Here is a 17,867-nt window from a genome sequence, read left to right on the forward strand (position 1 = left end):
CCCCTCACAAAACTGTACTGATTATCCTGGATTAAGGTGCATCATTCCAAATGGTCATAAATCCTATCTCTCAGTACCCTTTCCATTAACTTACCAACCACTGAAGTAAGACTAACTGGCCTATAATTACCAGGGTCATTCCTATTTCCTTTCTTGAAGAGAGGAACAAAATTTGCCACTCTCCAGTCCTCTGGCACTATCCCCATGGACAGTGAGGACCCAAAGATCAAAGCTAAAGGCTCTGCAATCTCATCCCTTGCCTCCCAAAATATCCTAGGATGTATCCCATTTGGCCCAGGGGACTTATCAACCCTCAGGTTTTTCAGAATTGCTAATACATCTTCCCTTAGAATGTCAACCTCCTCCATCCTATCAGCCTGTATCACACACTCATCCTCAAAAACATGGCCCCTCTCCTTTGTGATCACTGAAGAAAAGTATTCATTCAATGCCTCACGGATCAATGTTCAAGGTGGATGTATGTGCACTGACTGCTAGCACCCATTCACATGTATGCATATTAGGAATTCAAGCATGAATTCAGTACAAGATTTCCCACCCACTAAAATCAATTTATTCTCTACCAATATTAGTACATTCCAAATAAACCAAGGAAATACTTGAGAAAGGGATGACTCCAAGAAGATGATCTGAACTGTTTAGTGAACGGTGTTAATCACCAAAGCACACAATTTTAAATCAAAAGAATAATAGTTAACAGAAAAATAATGAAATCGACCCAATAAAAAGACTGCTTGAACTGCTGAAGCCCATGTAGCTGCAAAAAGGGATACAATTCCACCTGGAATTTCTGCCAGATTCTACAGCAGTGGCTAGTGGAAAGTTAGGATTATCACCAGTGTTTTGCTGAAGCTATGACAGGAGATGAGGAGAATCCTGACAGAATCATGATTGGGTTCTTTAAATGGTTGCAACACACTGTTAGGGATCAGTTTGAACAAGTTGATTGAAGTGATCAGGACACATAGCCAGTCCCAGAAGATTCTTGTACAGACAGTAGCTTAATGGCTCCATTATGAAACATCTAGACTCATGAGAAAGAGCAATCCCTAAGGCGTAATTTCTTCTTACCTGTGTGAGTCCGTCTGTGTGCCTTGAGGTGTGAGCTCTTTGTGTATACTTTGTTACATCCGTCAAAGTCACACCTATGTATGCGACGCTTCTTCTGAGTGTCTGGGGATTCGATTGGGTGCGGTCTTGATACAGCATGTACAATAACTGAAGGAGTATGGTTCCTGTTGAATAGAAAGAGAGTATCTAATTTCATCTGTTCAACTAACAATGGACGACTCAGGCACTCATATTCCAATTCCATTTGTTTTGTATGTTTAGGAGTTGGACTTCAGATGTGATAGTGAAATCATCAGACCTGAGCTCATAACATTTACATTTTTAACACTTCAATTCATTGCTGATCAGAGACATATTTCCTTGTAATGGTTTCCCACACAGATTGTTTAGAACTGACAATCATTTAAATGCTCAGGAGTGTGTATTGTATAGATGCACAAAGTTGGCTTCAGGGATTCACTTCCTTTTGTAGTGAACAGATCACTTATTTACAGAGGATCATTCACTGAGCATCCCAGGACTCTGCTAGTTCATCATGTACACACACAACATAGCAAGAGGACAGCTCATGCAACAACACTTTTGATACACTATCCAGGACACCACATACAAAGCAACCAGAGCCAACAGACTTTGCAAAGGAGTAGTAAGTTCAAATCGTGTAGCATGCAGAATTTTGTTTGAATCTTCCTCAGCCCAATGAGATACCACAACAAACATCACTGATTTGTATATTTCTTCAGTGCATATCATAGATTGGCATAGTCTTCAAAAAGATCATTTCCTTGCCTTGGATTCACCTTCATCAAAATTTTATTTGGCTGAAAGGTTGGAGGTGAGCCAACCTTCACATTGCCAGGTTGCCCCACAGCAATGTTATGAGTACCAGACTGTTCTCAAGTGGCATGAGGCGGGATTCTGTCCCCAACTAGGAGTCATCCTACCTCAGAGCTGTTAGCCAATCAAATGACCAGTATCTCTCTTGTCCTAGTATTGGGAACACTGACCACTACTGGGACTACATTCCTCGAAGGAAGACTTTGGACACTGACTTCAGGGATTTTGTTGTGACCAGGTTAGCAGGTCCTGGTGAAGGAAGTAGCAGAGATGGAAGGTGGGGAAAAAGAAACCTGTGAAGGATTGGGGGGTGGTGGGGGGGGTTGCTCCATTGGACACATGCACCCTATTTTCCCATCCTGCCCACCACAGGGAATTGTAGCAGGCAGGACACGGACTGTGCAAAGGGGCATTGAGCTCAGACAGGATTTTCCGCCCTTGGGGTGAGTGCGGCCTGAAAATTCCACCTATTGTGTGAGAAAAGGAAGCACTCTAGCCCAGCAACTGAGCATTTAACCCCGTCACCTGCTCCTATAGCAAGATCCCATCAGCATGGGGAGGGGGCACTTAAGCTGCCATTTAAGGTCATCCAAAATCTCCTCCCCCCTTAAAGGTAAAATCCAAATGGCGGGGGAGTAAACAGCAACATCCTGCCACCCACTTCAGGAGGGACATAATATTCCATCCCTGGCCTTTATGTTAGGAGTCAAGTTCAAAGATGATATAATTGGTGGATCATGCACAACTAACACTAACACAGCTGACTAAAGCTTGAACTCAACATGAGGATAAATAGCTATCCTTACTTCAATCCATAACTATCTATTCTCTTTGTTTCAATTTATAACTCAGATCTTGCATTATTAAAAGGGCTAGGTGTCCCCACTAGTGCTAAAGTTTCATTTGAGCAAATTGGTTTAAATGTACTTTTTTTACATGGAACTAAACCTCATATTTTTCACACGTTTCAAAGAAAAAATTGTTCAAAACCACTGCAAATTTGGTGGGCTCGTGAATCATAAGCTTGCAAAATTGCAATAGCAACTACTGAAAGAGGGAGCAGACATTTTTTACACAGTGGCAGGTTATTCTTAAGTGCTAACCCTTGGTGTCTCATTACAAAACTTTAAGAGTGTATTGCTGCCAAATTATATTGTTGCAATGTCTTTACTTGTTAATACTAAAATGAAAAAAATATACTGTTACTAGCAGTTAACCTCATCTTATTCTCAAATAGTAAGATGAGTTCTTCTACACATAAATTTCATCAACATTAGAAACATGATGCAGAGTAAATATATCAAAGAGATTCTTTATTTGAGAGAATTTCATAAGTAAATGACATGGCCCAGATTTTCACCATGACTAACAGGCTCTTCATCATCATCCAGAACTAAAATTCCAACTGTGGGCTGCTATTTTTGAAGTTTATGTTTGCTGAGCTGATGATTCTCCTGTCTTTGTGCACCTGACTGGGGAGTAAACCATTGGGCCCAAGTTTCTTCTCATTAAATAATATGGTTCTGTCAACGTATTTGACATTTTAGTAATGTGATGCAAAAAATGTACATTAAAGACAATCTGCTTAAATGTAATTTTAAACAGGAGTCACGCAAGGTGCTGAAACTTAGTACTGATAGGCAAACCATTACCATCATAACATGACATGAACAAGCATTATACAGAAGCAAAATACTATGGACGCTGGAGGCCTGAAATAAAAACAGAGAATGCTGGAAAAACTCCACTGACGGAATTCTATCACCTCGCATGCCACAGAATCAGAGCAGGTGAGGGGCAGACAACAGAAATGTCCATTAACCTCGGGCAGGAATTTCTGGTCTCGCTTGAGTAAGCCGTAAAATCCCACCCCACAGATCTGGCAGCAACGGTGGAGAGAGAAGCAGTTAACATCAAGTCCAATATGGCACTCCATCAGAACTGAGCATTAATTAGGTGCTTTTCTCAAAATGCTTCACAACCAATTAAATATTTGTGTAGTAGAATCAATGTTGCAGAGAAACACTTTGGTGAAATACATACAGTGAGTATCACAAATAACAATGAAATAAATGAGCAGGTAATCTGCATTCTAAAGTGCATCGAATAAGATAACCAAACGTTACCTCTATATTTACTTTCTCCCCTTCATATAGACATTCAGCTCTTCAGAAAAGCACTCTTTCAAGTGCTTTTCTGAAGAGCAGAATAAAGTAGATAAGGTTGTTAAGAAGGCATACGGTGTCTTGGCGTTTATTGGTAGGGGGATTGAATTTAGGAGTCACAGCGTCATGTTGCAACTGTACACAACTCTGGTGCGGCCGCACTTGGAGTATTGTGTGCAGTTCTGGTCCCCACATTATAGGAAGGATGTGGAGGCTTTGGAGAGTGTGCAGAGGAGGTTTACCAGGATGTTGCCTGGTATGGAGGGGAGGTCCTATGAGGAGAGACTGAGGGATTTGGGGTTGTTTTCGCTAGAAAGAAGGCGGCTAAGAGGGGATCTTATTGAAACATATAAGATGATTAGAGGTTTAGATAGGGTGGATAGTGATAGCCTTTTTCCTCGGATGGAGAAAGCTAGCACGAGGGGGCATGGCTTTAAATCTTGAATTAAGGTAATAAAACTATTGCTTATCCATCAACACTGCACTGCCCCATCTACATTAAGGAAAGACACATTTTATCAAAGATTTAAAAATTTTGACACAAGTTTTCATTAATAACCTTCCTCGTTTTGGGGCTTCTATTGATTTGGACAAAATAATTGCGCTCATATCAATGTGGACACTTGTTTCTCGAAACCACATGAAAGGACTTCAAAATAAGTTGGCTGATTTTTCAATCATTGTTCCTCTGCTAGTCAAATTTTAAGGGGAAGGGAGGGAGGGGTTGAAAGCAACTTAATAGAATCATAGAATCTCTACAGTGCAGAAAGAGGCCACTCAGCCCATCAATCCTGCACCGACAACCATCCCACCCAAGCCCTATCCCTGTAACCCCACGTATTTACCCTGTTAATCCCCGACATTGAGGGGCAATTTAGTATGGCCAATCAACCTAACCTGCACATCTTTGGAATATGGTAGGAAACTGGAGTACCCGGAGGAAACCCACACAGATGTGAGGAGAACATGCAACCACCACACAGTCACCCGAGGCTGGAATTAAATCTGGGTCCCTGGTGTTTTGAGACAGCAATGCTGACCACTGTGCCTAAGTGCCGCCCAACTTCTATTTTATAAATAATGCTACAGTTAATATGTCTATATAGAAAGATGGGTTGCCCAACATGAGACCGTATGACTCTCTATAGATGCTGGCAGACCTGCTGAGATTTTCCAGAACTTTTTTTTTCCAGATTTGCATAATTTGCGTATTTTGCTTTAATTTTGCTTAAAATGAATTTTATGAGAATGTGAGAAAGGTTTTGATGAAGTTGACTATTTATTTAGAACTCATATCTGCAGTTACCTAAACTGAGCTGTTTACGATGATTTTGTTTAATATGGATCAAAAGAGAACTGGAATGATATAACAGCAAAAAATATGGTGCGAGATTCTCTAGCCTCCCCATGGTGAGTTTCTCACAGTAGGAGATGGCCTACCATTGGCCAGTGCCAGGATCTTCTGTTCCCACTACAGTCAATGTTATTTCTCATTAACCCTGCCCCCATGCTGCTGGAAGCCCATGGCGGGAGTGCACCATCAACAGGGCCAGAAGATTCCGCCAGTGTAAACAGCCAGAAAGTTTCAGCCTTTGTAATCATGACCAGTGGCACGCTGGCACAATGGTTAGCACAGCTGCCCCACAGTGCTAGGGACTCGGGTTCAATTCTGGCCTTGGGTGACTGTTCGTGTGGTGTTTGTACATTCTCCCTGAGTCTGTGTGGGTTTCTTCCGGGTATTCTGGTTTCCTTCCACGCTCCAAAAGGTTAGGTTAGGTGGATTAGCCATTGTAAACGCATGGGGTTATGGGGATGGGGCGAGGTTTGGGTCTGGGTAAGATGCTGTTTCAGAGAGTGGGTGCAGACTCGATGGGCCAAATGGCCTCCTTCTGCACTGTTGGAATTCTATGAAAATATCACATTATTACAGCCATCGTTTATTAATAATATGATCAGATTTCACTCATAAATGTTTTGAATCAGTGAAGAGTCAGATTTGTGTCTAGGAGTGTTAACTTCTACTAGCTGACCCATATGAATATAAAGAAATGAAGATTTGTACAATATGAAACTTTCTTTGGTTTTCTTCAGATTTGTTTCTAACATGGACTGTAGGATTTCCCATTTCAATAGAATCCTACAGTGCAGAAGGAGGCCATTCAGCCCAATGAATCTGCACCCACCACAATCTCACCCAGGCCCTATCTCCAAAACCCGATGCATTTATCCTAGCTAGTCCCCCTGACACTAAGCGTCAATTTTAGCATGGCCAATCCACCTTACCAGCACATCTTTCGATTGTGGGAGGGAGCTGGAACACCTGGAGGAAACCCATGCAGATACAGGGAGAATGTGCAAACTCCACACAGACAGTGACCAAAGCTGGGAATCGAACCCAGGTCCCTGGCACTGTGAGGCAACAGTGCTAAACAACTGTGCAACCCCACAAAAAGAAACATAAAGTATGAGTAAGTTATTCAGCCCCTTAAGCCTGCTCTGCCATTCAGCATTATCATGGCTGATCCTCTATCTCAACATAATGGACATGAATATAGCTGAGGAGGACACTGGGTTGCAGGGGTGTAAAATAGACAGTATTACGGTTGATAAGGGGGATGTGCCGGATATTCTTGAGGGGCTGAAAATAGATAAGTCCCCTGGTCCGGATGGGATCTACCCTAGGATTCTCTGGGAGGCTAGAGAGGTGATTGCAGAGCCTCTGGCTCTGATCTTCAGGTCGTCATTGGTCTCTGGTGTAGTCCCGGAGGATTGGAGGATAGCGAATGTTGTCCCATTGTTTAAGAAGGGGAACAGAGACTTTGCCGGGAATTATAGACCGGTGAGTCTTACTTCTGTTGTGGGCAAGGTTTTAGAAAAAATTATTAGGGATAGGATTTATAGTTATTTGGAGTGTAATGAATTGATTAGAAATAGTCAGCATGGTTTTGTAGCGGGTAGGTCGTGCCTTACTAACCTTATTGAGTTTTTTGAGAAGGTGACCAAAGAGGTGGATGGGGGCAGGGCAGTTGACGTATATATGGATTTTAGTAAGGCGTTCGATAAGGTTCACCATGGTAGGCTTCTGCAGAAAATGCAGATGTATGGGATTGTGGGTAATCTAGGAAGTTGGATCAGGAATTGGCTATCAGATAGGAGACAGAGGGTGGTGGTTGATGGTAAATATTCATCATGGAGTTCGGTTACGAGTGGTGTGCCTCAGGGATCTGTTTTGGGGCCACTGTTGTTTGTAATCTTTATTAATGATCTGGATGAGGGTATAGTTGGGTGGATTAGTAAATTTGCTGATGGCACCAAAGTCGGAGGTGTGGTAGATTGTGAGGAAGGGTGTCATAGTCTGCAGGGAGACTTAGATAGGTTGCAGAGCTGGGCCGAGAGGTGGCAGATGGAATTTAATGCGGAGAAGTGTGAGGTAATTCACTTTGGTAGGAGCAACAGATGTGTCGAGTATAGGGCAAACGGGAGGACTTTGAATAGTGTGGATGAACAGAGGGATCTAGGTGTATGTGTACATAGATCCCTGAAAGTTGGGAATCAAGTAGATAAGGTTGTTAAGAAGGCGTACGGTGTCTTGGCGTTTATTGGTAGGGGGATTGAATTTAGGAGTCGCAGCGTCATGTTGCAATTGTACACTACTCTGGTGCGGCCGCACTTGGAGTACTGTGTGCAGTTCTGGTCCCCACATTACAAGAAGGATGTGGAGGCTTTGGAGAGGGTGCAGAGGAGGTTTACTAGGATGTTGCCTGGTATGGTGGGGAGGTCCTATGAGGAGAGACTGAGGGATTTAGGGTTGTTTTCGTTGGAAAGAAGGCGGCTAAGAGGGGATCTTATTGAAACATATAAGATGATTAGAGGTTTAGATAGGGTGGATAGTGATAGCCTTTTTCCTCGGATGGAGAAAGCTAGCACGAGGGGGCATGGCTTTAAATTAAGGGGGGGTAGCTACAGGACGGATGTCAGGGGTAGGTTCTTTACCCAGCGGGTGGTGAGGGATTGGAATGCCCTGCCCGCTGCAGTTGTGAATGCGCCTAGTTTGGGGGCGTTTAAGAGATCTATGGATAGGTTTATGGACGAAAAGGGATTGGTATAGGCTAGTGGGTCATTGTTTTTGTAACTGGTCGGCGCAACATCGTGGGCCGAAGGGCCTGTTCTGCGCTGTAATGTTCTATGTTCTATAATCATTTTGTTCAATAAGCTTCAAAGGAAGCAAACAAGTGTTAATCCTTGTATCCCATGTTGAACAGCCCTGTGTCTTCCTGGACAGCCAATGGCTCATTCTACTCTAACTCTAACATTCTACACTGGACTCTAATGGGAGCAATAGTGTCTGTGAAGTAGCTTTTAAACTTCAAATAAGGCTCAGGCAAGCTGAAAGCAGACTTGGTGATAATATGGTAAATTATTAAATAAAATTATGTACAATTATAACATATATTGCAAAATCTGTCATATGTTCTGAAAAGATTTTAAAATAGTGAGCTAAATATTGCCAGAAGATCTTTTCTAATTTATCCTTTTGACACTACCATTTATGCTCAAGTGTTAAGAAATGTCAGGGTGGAAGAAGGGATTTTTCCTTTGTTTACTGATGGTATCAAACTCAGGTATGTCAGAGATGAATATATTAACTACACACACTCAACACAATCAAAATTTCTGCCTCAAAATGACATTAATGTAAATTATACTTTACCATAGTTTAGATTTATCTTATGTTTAAATGGCAATTCTAGAAGGGCTTCTCTTTCTGAATTTCCATATAAGCTTTATAATCAAATGTTAGCCAGTTGCAATCTGTCAACAACTTGTGTTAACCTGCAGTATGGTTCTGGGATTTCATAAACTTCTCAATTTTATTAAGGAACCTCCATAGTCTGTCAGTGAAAGAAGGCTTTCACTCAGTGAGTGGGCAGGGAAGTTCAAACACATGATACCGCTCAGTCCCCCATTTCGCAAAACCTATTTTCACAACTATAGACAAACGGGAGTGGGGGCGGGGGGGCTAGAGCTGTGTTCAGTGCCACTCCTGATGGTACAGTCAAGATTACAAGGTCTCCAATGAATTTAGTAGATTTCATAGCACTATGATTCTACTGCAATGAATTACAAAGCAGACCAGTTTTCCTTTTTATTGAATAACACCAGTTTCATTCACTCCTTTCTGAAAATGTGTAGTTCCCAGGAATGATAAAGTCTTGCATTCTTTTGCATTGACATTCTTTGTCTTGATAAATATAGTTTTTTTAGACTCTAAATTCTCCGCCATTCGTTCGTCTGTCTGCAAAAGTTTAGAACTTTGGATCTGTACTGTGGAGCCACTCCTTCAATGTGCTATTAACTGTTTCCTGTTGTTTTGATACTGCCCGTAGGGTGTGGCTGCTATCAAACACTGATGTCAACACCTAAAAGTAGATTCAGCTGTGGATCCCACCCACAGGATGTCTGCTGCAGAGTCGCCACCTCACAAACAGATTTCCAAAAGGCGCTTTTGTTAGCCTAGTATCTAACATATAAAGATATTTAAATAGACTTTAGGGTGACATTCCTGTATTTGCTGAAATGTTGGTGTGAGGTTTTAAGCAGGAAGCAGAGGTTAATGCTCAGAAATGACCTTAATGCTAAAATTAGGAATTTCACCTCTTTAAATACAGATGGCCAGAGAATTAATTGTCTATTTGTCGCTGCCAGTAAATGCACTATAATAAAAAAAATTGTTCTTTTAGTGGCACAGTGGTCAGCACTGCGGCCCCTTAGCGCCAGAAACCTGGGTTCAATTCCGGCCATGGGTCACCGTCTCTGTGGCGTTTGCACATTCTCTCATTGTATGCGCGGGTTTTCTCTGGATGCTCTGGTTTCCTCCCACACTCCAAAGATGTGCAGGTTAGGTTGATTGGCCCCTTAGTGTCAGGGGGATTAGGAGGATAAATATGTGGGGTTATGGAGATAAGGCTAGGTGAGATTGTTATCAGTGCAGACTCAATGGGCCAAGTGGCCTCTTTCTACTCTACAATAAGCTGCTTTTGATAGAGAAAATTTTCATTAACATGTGTCTAAATGTGGAGGGGGACAATTTTAAAATACATTCTCCCACTTGAAAATTAGCAGAGAAATTATTGTTTGTGTACCCTCTGCATTGCATCATTTACCAAAGAAACAAGTTACTGCATTATAAAAATGTCCTTGCATAACATGAACATAATGGAGTGACAGAGACACAATAGACTCTTACCCCAGCAGCTGGAATATGCAACTGATTACAGGGGTGCCACTACATTCCCTCCATCGTTTCCTCTAAACGCAATAACTCATTTTTATATAGGGCCTTTAATATAATAACATATTCCAAGGTGCTTCATAGGAACATTAAAAAGCAACATAAGGAGATATCAGACAGACAACCAAAAGGCTTGGTCAAAGAGGTAGATTTTACTGAATAGCTTAAATTGGGCAAGAGAGATAGAAAAACGTAGGGAGGGAATTCCAGAGCTGACAGCCAAGGCAGCTGAACATACAGCCACTAAGGGTGGAGCAATTAAACTTTGGAGTACTTAAGAAGCCAAAATTAGAGGGCCACAGATACCTTAGAGGATTGTGCATCTTGAGGAAATTATAGAGATAATGGTGAGGTTATGGAGGGATTTGAAAACAAGAATGAAAATTATGAAAGAGTGTCACTGCTTTACTGGGAGCCAATGTAGATGCAGGGGCACAGGGGTGATGGGTGAATAGGACTTAGGTGTGAGTAAGGGCATGGGCATCAGTGTATGAGATAACCTTACATTTCACTGAATGTAAAATGTGGCTTACCAGGAGCACATTGAAATAGATGTGTTTAGCCAAAACAAAAGCATAAACTTGAGTTCATTCAAAACTTGGCTGCCCTTGTGTTAATAGACACCAACCCCATCCATCTATCATCCCTGTGCCTAGTGATCTACATTGGTTCCCAGTCCAGAATTCCTTGATTTTAGAATTGTCATCCTTGTTTTCAAATTTTTCATGGTATGTCCCTACCACACTGTAACCTCCTCCAGAACAAACTGTCTGAGATAACTGCCCTCATTCATTATGCATTCCTACAAATGTAATTAGTCCACCATTGGTAGTCTCCCCTTCAGCTGCGAAAGGCCTAAGCACTGGAATTCCCTAAAACTCCACTTTTCTCCTTCTTTAAGATACTATTTAAAGCCTTTCTCTTTGGCAAAGCTTTTGGTCCAAATTTGTTTTAAGTGACTTGGTACCAAATCTTGTTTGATAATGCTCCAGAGAAGTGCCTGGGGCTGTTTTATGATGTAAAAGGCCTTCTATAAATATGTTATTATTGTTGTTGTTTAAAGAGATAAAACGTGCCCCATTTTTCTAAGAGTTTTCACCTTGAGGCCGCAGCTGGAGTACTGTGTGCAGTTTTGGTCGCCGCACTTACGCAAGGATATTTTGGCCTTGGAGGGAGTGCAGAGGAGGTTTACTAGGCTGATTCCGGAGTTGAGGGGGTTGAACTATGAGGAGAGGCTGAATAAACTAGGCTTGTACTCGTTAGAGTTTAGAAGAATGAGGGGAGATCTCATTGAGACATATAAGATGTTGAATGGGATGGATAGGATTGAGGTGGAGAGGCTCTTCCCACTCAGAAAGGACAGTAGGACTAGAGGGCACAGCCTCAGGATAAAGGGGGGGGGGGCAGTTTAGAATGAAGTTGAGGAGGAACTTCTTCACTCAAAGGGTGGTGAATCTCTGGAATTCTCTGCCCGTTGAAGTGGTGGAGGCTGCCTCGCTCAATATTTTTAAGACGTGGGTTGATAGGTTTTTGATAGGCGAGGGGATTAAGGGTTATGGGGAGAGGGTGGGAATGTGGAACTGAGCCACGACAGATCAGCCATGATCTTATTGAATGGCGGGGCAGGCTCGAGGGGCTAGATGGCCTACTCCTGCTCCTATTTCTTATGTTCTTATGTTCTTATTAAGCATTTCAATGTTAAACCCTGAACCCAACCTGCAATCCTACGTGCGATTGCTTCCTTTCTTTTGCAGAGCAAGGAACAAAGCTATGTGGCAGTGCCACATCCTTTGATGCCTGTCTTGTAAGGGCAGATGGAAGATAAAAACACCTTTCAAAGAAGTACAGATTTTCTGTCCTAAGGCTGTCTAAGTGCAAGTATTGGCCCATCCAGTGCAGTCTTGTCAGGTTAAAGCTGGAATGTACTAAATGGACCACATACTTTCAGATGGGCGTTTGTAAAATGGGAATATTTTAATTCAAGTTACTTAGAAATAAATTTGCTTCAAATTTCTTCCAGACATGTGGGCAATATTAGCAAGGAAGTGGCTGGAATCAAGTACAGACCAGATTAGGTATGGGATGGCAATTTCTCTTTCCTGAATCAATTGGGCTTTAGCAACAATCTAGCAGATTTCATTCTACCCATATATTACCAGGTTTATTAAATTCAAATTAATAATCTGCTGTGGTCTCATTTGAACTCATGTCATAGAATCCCTTCAGTGCAGAAGGAGGCCAACTACAATCCTACCCAGGCCCTTATGTCTATGGATTGTCAGTCCAGTATCAGTCAGTAACTTGCAATGTTACTGCATTAGCTTTAATCATTTTGCCAAAAAAAATCCTGCTACCATAAAACAAGCATTACCTAACAGATTTGCAATGTAATTTAATCATGTCTATCATCAGAGCAAAGTGTAAACACGTGGCAGTGTTAGTAGAGGCAACCTTTTCCAAAATCACAAAACAGCTGATGTTAAATTATAACAGCGCCAATAAGAAACTTCTGTGAAGACAGCATTAAATTAAGAAATGTACACCTATTTTGTTAGCTCCTTGATGTCTTACTGAATGAACAGCTGCTCAATAAAGATAATGAGTGTCACAGGATGGAATCTTGCTCTCTGCAGAGTTATCTGATCTAAGGTAACTACTATTGACTTCAGCATTATGGATTTGGGGGTTACTGGGCATTAATGGTCCTGTGATCATTATCTAATGAAGCTGACAGGTGAGTTCACAGAATGAGGATAGGATCAGGCTGAGTTATCATGCTAATACCCCTCCCCAAACCCTCACGTCTGACACTGAAATAATTTAAACTCAGTCTAGGTTCATGAATGAATAATGTTGACTAAGTTAGAAGCAGGAATTGTAATATAACCCAGCGGGGTAATAACATTTTTGGGAAAGGATTAGAGAAAATGCCTGCAAAGGGGAGAAAAACATATTTCTAATAATTTGGTGGATATATGCTACAGCTGCAATGTTGTACAGAATATAATGCATTCCTCTTATTGGTAGAAGTGTCAATGTTGAATCCAACAAAGAACGGCTAAATGACAGTCGTGTCCAGAGATGTATTTTTGTATAACTTTGATAAAGATGGTTATAGCAGTGCACAGCTGAGTGATAAGATTTGATACTGAATCATTAGGTGAACATCAAACATATGCTTGTGTAAAAATTAAGATGGTGATTAGTAACTTATGTAGTCACTGTGTGCATGGTCTGTGTAACTGCACAGTTAAACCAAAATGAGACTGCACCAAGTAACAATGACTCAATCAAAATGCAACACTGAGAACGTGGGCTTGGTGTAAAAACATTTACCATTGTGGAAAGTCATTGCCCAACATAAACGTGACATATACATGTTCCATGACTTCTTGTTATTATAGCTTGAAACATGACAATGCATTAAATAATGATATCATAATGATATTATAATCTAACTGGTTGTTTAAATTCTCAGAATCAGAGAGGAATTCATTAATCTAGAAATACCTGCAACATGTTATTATTTGAAGTTGTGCAACAGCTATTATCACCAATATCCTGGGAGTAAATATTCATTATCTCACATAGAGACTATGGAATGTAATCAACACATGATAAGGTAACATCGTGACAGATCATTTTAAATTGAGATACAATTTAGAGTACGTGTCCACTCTCCACAGGCATCCTGAAAATCCAGAGGAACAAAAGACTGGAAACACGAAATAATTCCGAGCCAACGCACATGGTTAAAAAAAAAGTTGCTACACTTCCCTAAGCATAGCCTTCAAAAACGAACATTAATAACAATAAAATTGATTTAAAAATCTTGGTCTTTTTGGTCCTGAAACTGCAATAACGTATAAACTCTTGACATGTCTGACTGAAATCTCACTTCCGACTATTTCAGCAAAGGTGTTTTCATCTGTTCATGTTAAATAAGTGAGAGCCTTTGCTATTCTTGTATTCACACACTCTTTCATCATAAACAACATGTTTTGGCAGCATAGCAGATACATTACATAAGAACATATGAAGTAGGAGCAGGAGTAGGCCACCTAGCCCTTGGAGCCTGCCCCGCCTTCAATAAGATCATGGCTGATCTGAAGTGGCTCAGTTCCACTTTCCCACTTTTTCCCCATAACCCTTAATTCCCTTGCCTACCAAAAACCTATCTACCCGTGACTTAAATATATTTAGCGAGGTAGCCTCCACCACTTCAACGGGCAGAGAATTCCAGAGATTCACCACCCTTTGAGTGAACAAGTTCCTCCTCAACTCTGTTCTAAACTGCAGCCCCCTTATCTTGAGGCTGTGGCCTCTAGTCCTGCTGTCCTTTCTGAGCGGGAAGAATCTCTCTACCTCTTCCCTATCCATCCCCTTCATTATCTTATACATCTCTATAAGATCCCCCCTCACCCTTCTAAACTCCAACCAGTACAGGCCCAGTCTATTTAGTCTCTCTTCATAGTTCAACCCCCTCATCTCCGGTATCAGCCTAGTGAACCTCCTTTGCACTCCCTCCAAGGCCAAAATATCCTTGCGCAAGTGCAGCGACCAAAACTGCACACAGTACACCAGCTGCGGCCTCACCAGTGCCCTGTACAGTTGCAGCAAGACCTCCCTGCTTTTATATTCTATCCCCCTCGCTATAAAGGCCAGCATCCCATTCGCCTTCTTGATCACCTGCTGCACCTGCAAGCTGGGTTTTTGGGACTCATGCACAAGGACCCCCTGGTCCCTCTGCACTGTAGCATGCTGCAGCTTTTCGCCCTTTAAATAATAATCCCTCCTACTATTATTCCTGCCAAAGTGGATAACCTCACACTTGCCAACATTGTACTCCATCTGCCATGTCCTCGCCCACTCGCTCAGCCTATCTAGATCCCTCTGCAGACTTTCCACACCCTCCGCACGATTTGCTTTTCCACTCATCTTTGTGTCATCAGCAAATTTCAACACCCTACACTCAGCCCCCTCCTCCAGATCATCTATATAAATGGTAAATAGTTGAGGCCCCAGCAACGATCCCTGGGGCACTCCACTAGTTACCAACCGCCAATCAGAATAGCACCCATTCATACCAACTCTCTGCCTCCTGTTTGACAGCCAATCCCCTATCCACGCTAACACCTTACCCCCAACTCCATGCCCCCTAACCTTCTGTAACAACCTTTTGTGCGGCACCTTATCAAACGCCTTCTGAAAATTGAGAAACACCACATCCACCGGTTCCCCTCTGTCTACCATACTAGTCACATTCTCACAGAATTCCAATAAATTTGTCAAACACGACTTCCCCTTAACGAATCCGTGCTGCATCTGCTCTATCAAACAATTCTTCTCTAGGTGCCAATATTACTGAACCAATATTCCAAAGTTCTTGATTACAAAACAAGTAGAGCGTGAGTTCATAATGTCCCCATGGCAGTTTATCAATCTGAATTCAGTTCAAAAAAATCAAGAAACAAAAAAGCTGTATCAATAAAATAATGGATCACAGAGTCACTAGGTTGTTGTAAAAACTGAAGAGGTTTATTAATGCAAGAATACCTATAGCCCTTACCCAGTCTGACCAATATATCTCTCAAGTCCAAAAGAAACATAGGTTCACTCTTAGATACCCTCATCCAAAAACAGCTAAAATTCTCTTACATAATAAAGAAATTTCACATCAATATGTTAAATATTTGCATGTCATTGTTCTGCACCGTCACTTAATAGCCTAATTTTTTCAGCATGAATGGAAACATTTTGCCTTTTTCAGAAATAGCTCCAGTTATCTCAGAACTCTTATTCCCAATATGGCATGCTATATTATGAACTTTGTCAATTTTTTTAAAAAAAATGGACATAAACAAACTTAAAATGGCTGCAACAAATCGTGACATTTTGACATTTGATCTACAAACCGTATCAAGATTAAATACTTTATTAAATATAGATATAGAACATAGAAAAACTACAGCACAAACAGGTCCTTCGGCCCACAAGTTGCACCGATGATATCACTACCTAATAGGCTTACCTGTAACCCTCAATTCTATTAAGTCCCATGTACTCATCCAGAAGTCTCTTAAAAGACCCTATTGAATTTGCCTCCACCACCACCGACAGCAGCCGATTCCACTCACCCACTACCCTCTGAGTGAAAAACTTACCTCTGACATCTCCTCTGTACCTACTCCCCAGCATCTTAAACCTGTGTCCTCTCGTAGCAACCATTTCAGCCCTGGGAAAAAGCTTCTGAGAATCCACCCGATCTATACCTCTCAACATCTTATACACTTCTATCAGGTCATCTCTCATCCTTCGTTTCTTTAAGGAGAAAAGACCGAGCTCCCTCAACATATCTTCATAAGGCACGCCACCCAATCCAGGCAACATCCTTGTAAATCTCCTCGGCACCCTTTCAATAGCTTCCACATCCTTCCTGTAATGAGGCAACCAGAACTGAGCACAGGACTCCAAGACGGGTCTGACTAAGGTCTTATAAAGCTGCAGCATTATCTCCCGACTCCTAAACTCAAAGCCTCGATTGATGAAGGCCAGTACACCATATGCCTTCTTGACCACGCCCTCCACCTGCGAGGCTGATCTAAGAGTCCTATGGACCTGGACCCCAAGGTCCTTTTGATCCTCTACACTGCTAAGTGTCTTACCCTTGATATTATACTCCTTCATCCCATTTGACCTGCCAAAATGGACCACTACATATTTATCCGGGTTGAAGTCCATCTGCAACTTCTCTGCCCAGCCTTGCATTCTATCTATGTCACGCTGCAACTTCTGACATCCCTCCAAACTATCCACAACACCATCAGCAAACCTACCAACCCATCCCTCCACTTCTTCATCCAGGTCATTTTTGAAAATTATAAACAGCAAGGGTCCCAGAACAGATCCCTGGGGCAGTCCACTGGTGACTGACCTCCATGCAGAAAAAGACCCATCTATAATCACTCTCTGCCTTCTGCGGGCAAGCCAGTTCTGGATCAACAAGGCAACAATCCCTTGGATCCCATGCGCTCTTACTTTCTCAAGACGACTTGCATGGGGGACCTTATGGAATGCCTTGCTGAAGTCCATATAAATCACATCTACCGCTCTTCCTTCGTCAATGTATTTAGTCATATTTTCAAAGAACTCTACCAGGCTCGCAAGGCACGATAGATGAGCTTATTTCAAAGTCATTGATGGAATTCACACGTCTCATTAAGGATGGGCCAACACATAAATACCAGTCTAGAGTTTCCTGATCGCCTGTCTCCTTGTTTCACATTGGACAAAAGGAAAGATTGAAACTCAATGGCCACAATCAGCATCGCATGATGGCGTTCCTCATCCAACCTAGACTAGTGGGCTTATTGAGTATGAAGCCAGCATTATCAAAGATAATTTCAGGGAGTGCATCTTATTATCTCAGGAAATCCAGCAGAAACATCATTCATCAACCAGTCATCGAACACCTAAAGTAC

At 41.9% G+C, this 17,867-nt stretch overlaps 1 protein-coding gene across 5 annotated transcripts in view; it reads right to left on the reverse strand.

Moving 5' to 3' along the window:
- LOC145343059 (Krueppel-like factor 3) overlaps positions 1-17,867 on the reverse strand; it is a 92,374-nt gene that overhangs the window by 8,183 nt on the left and 66,324 nt on the right. For all 5 annotated transcript variants that reach the window (XM_080188882.1, XM_080188861.1, XM_080188872.1 and 2 more), the window contains one exon: positions 1,093-1,256. In XM_080188882.1, coding sequence (XP_080045008.1) covers positions 1,093-1,256 — 164 coding nt within the window. The remainder of the gene's footprint in view (positions 1-1,092; positions 1,257-17,867) is intronic.

Source organism: Carcharhinus amblyrhynchos, chromosome 1 (genome assembly GCF_965287045.1).
Source record: "Carcharhinus amblyrhynchos chromosome 1, sCarAmb.v2.hapA, whole genome shotgun sequence".
NCBI lineage: Eukaryota > Metazoa > Chordata > Chondrichthyes > Carcharhiniformes > Carcharhinidae > Carcharhinus > Carcharhinus amblyrhynchos.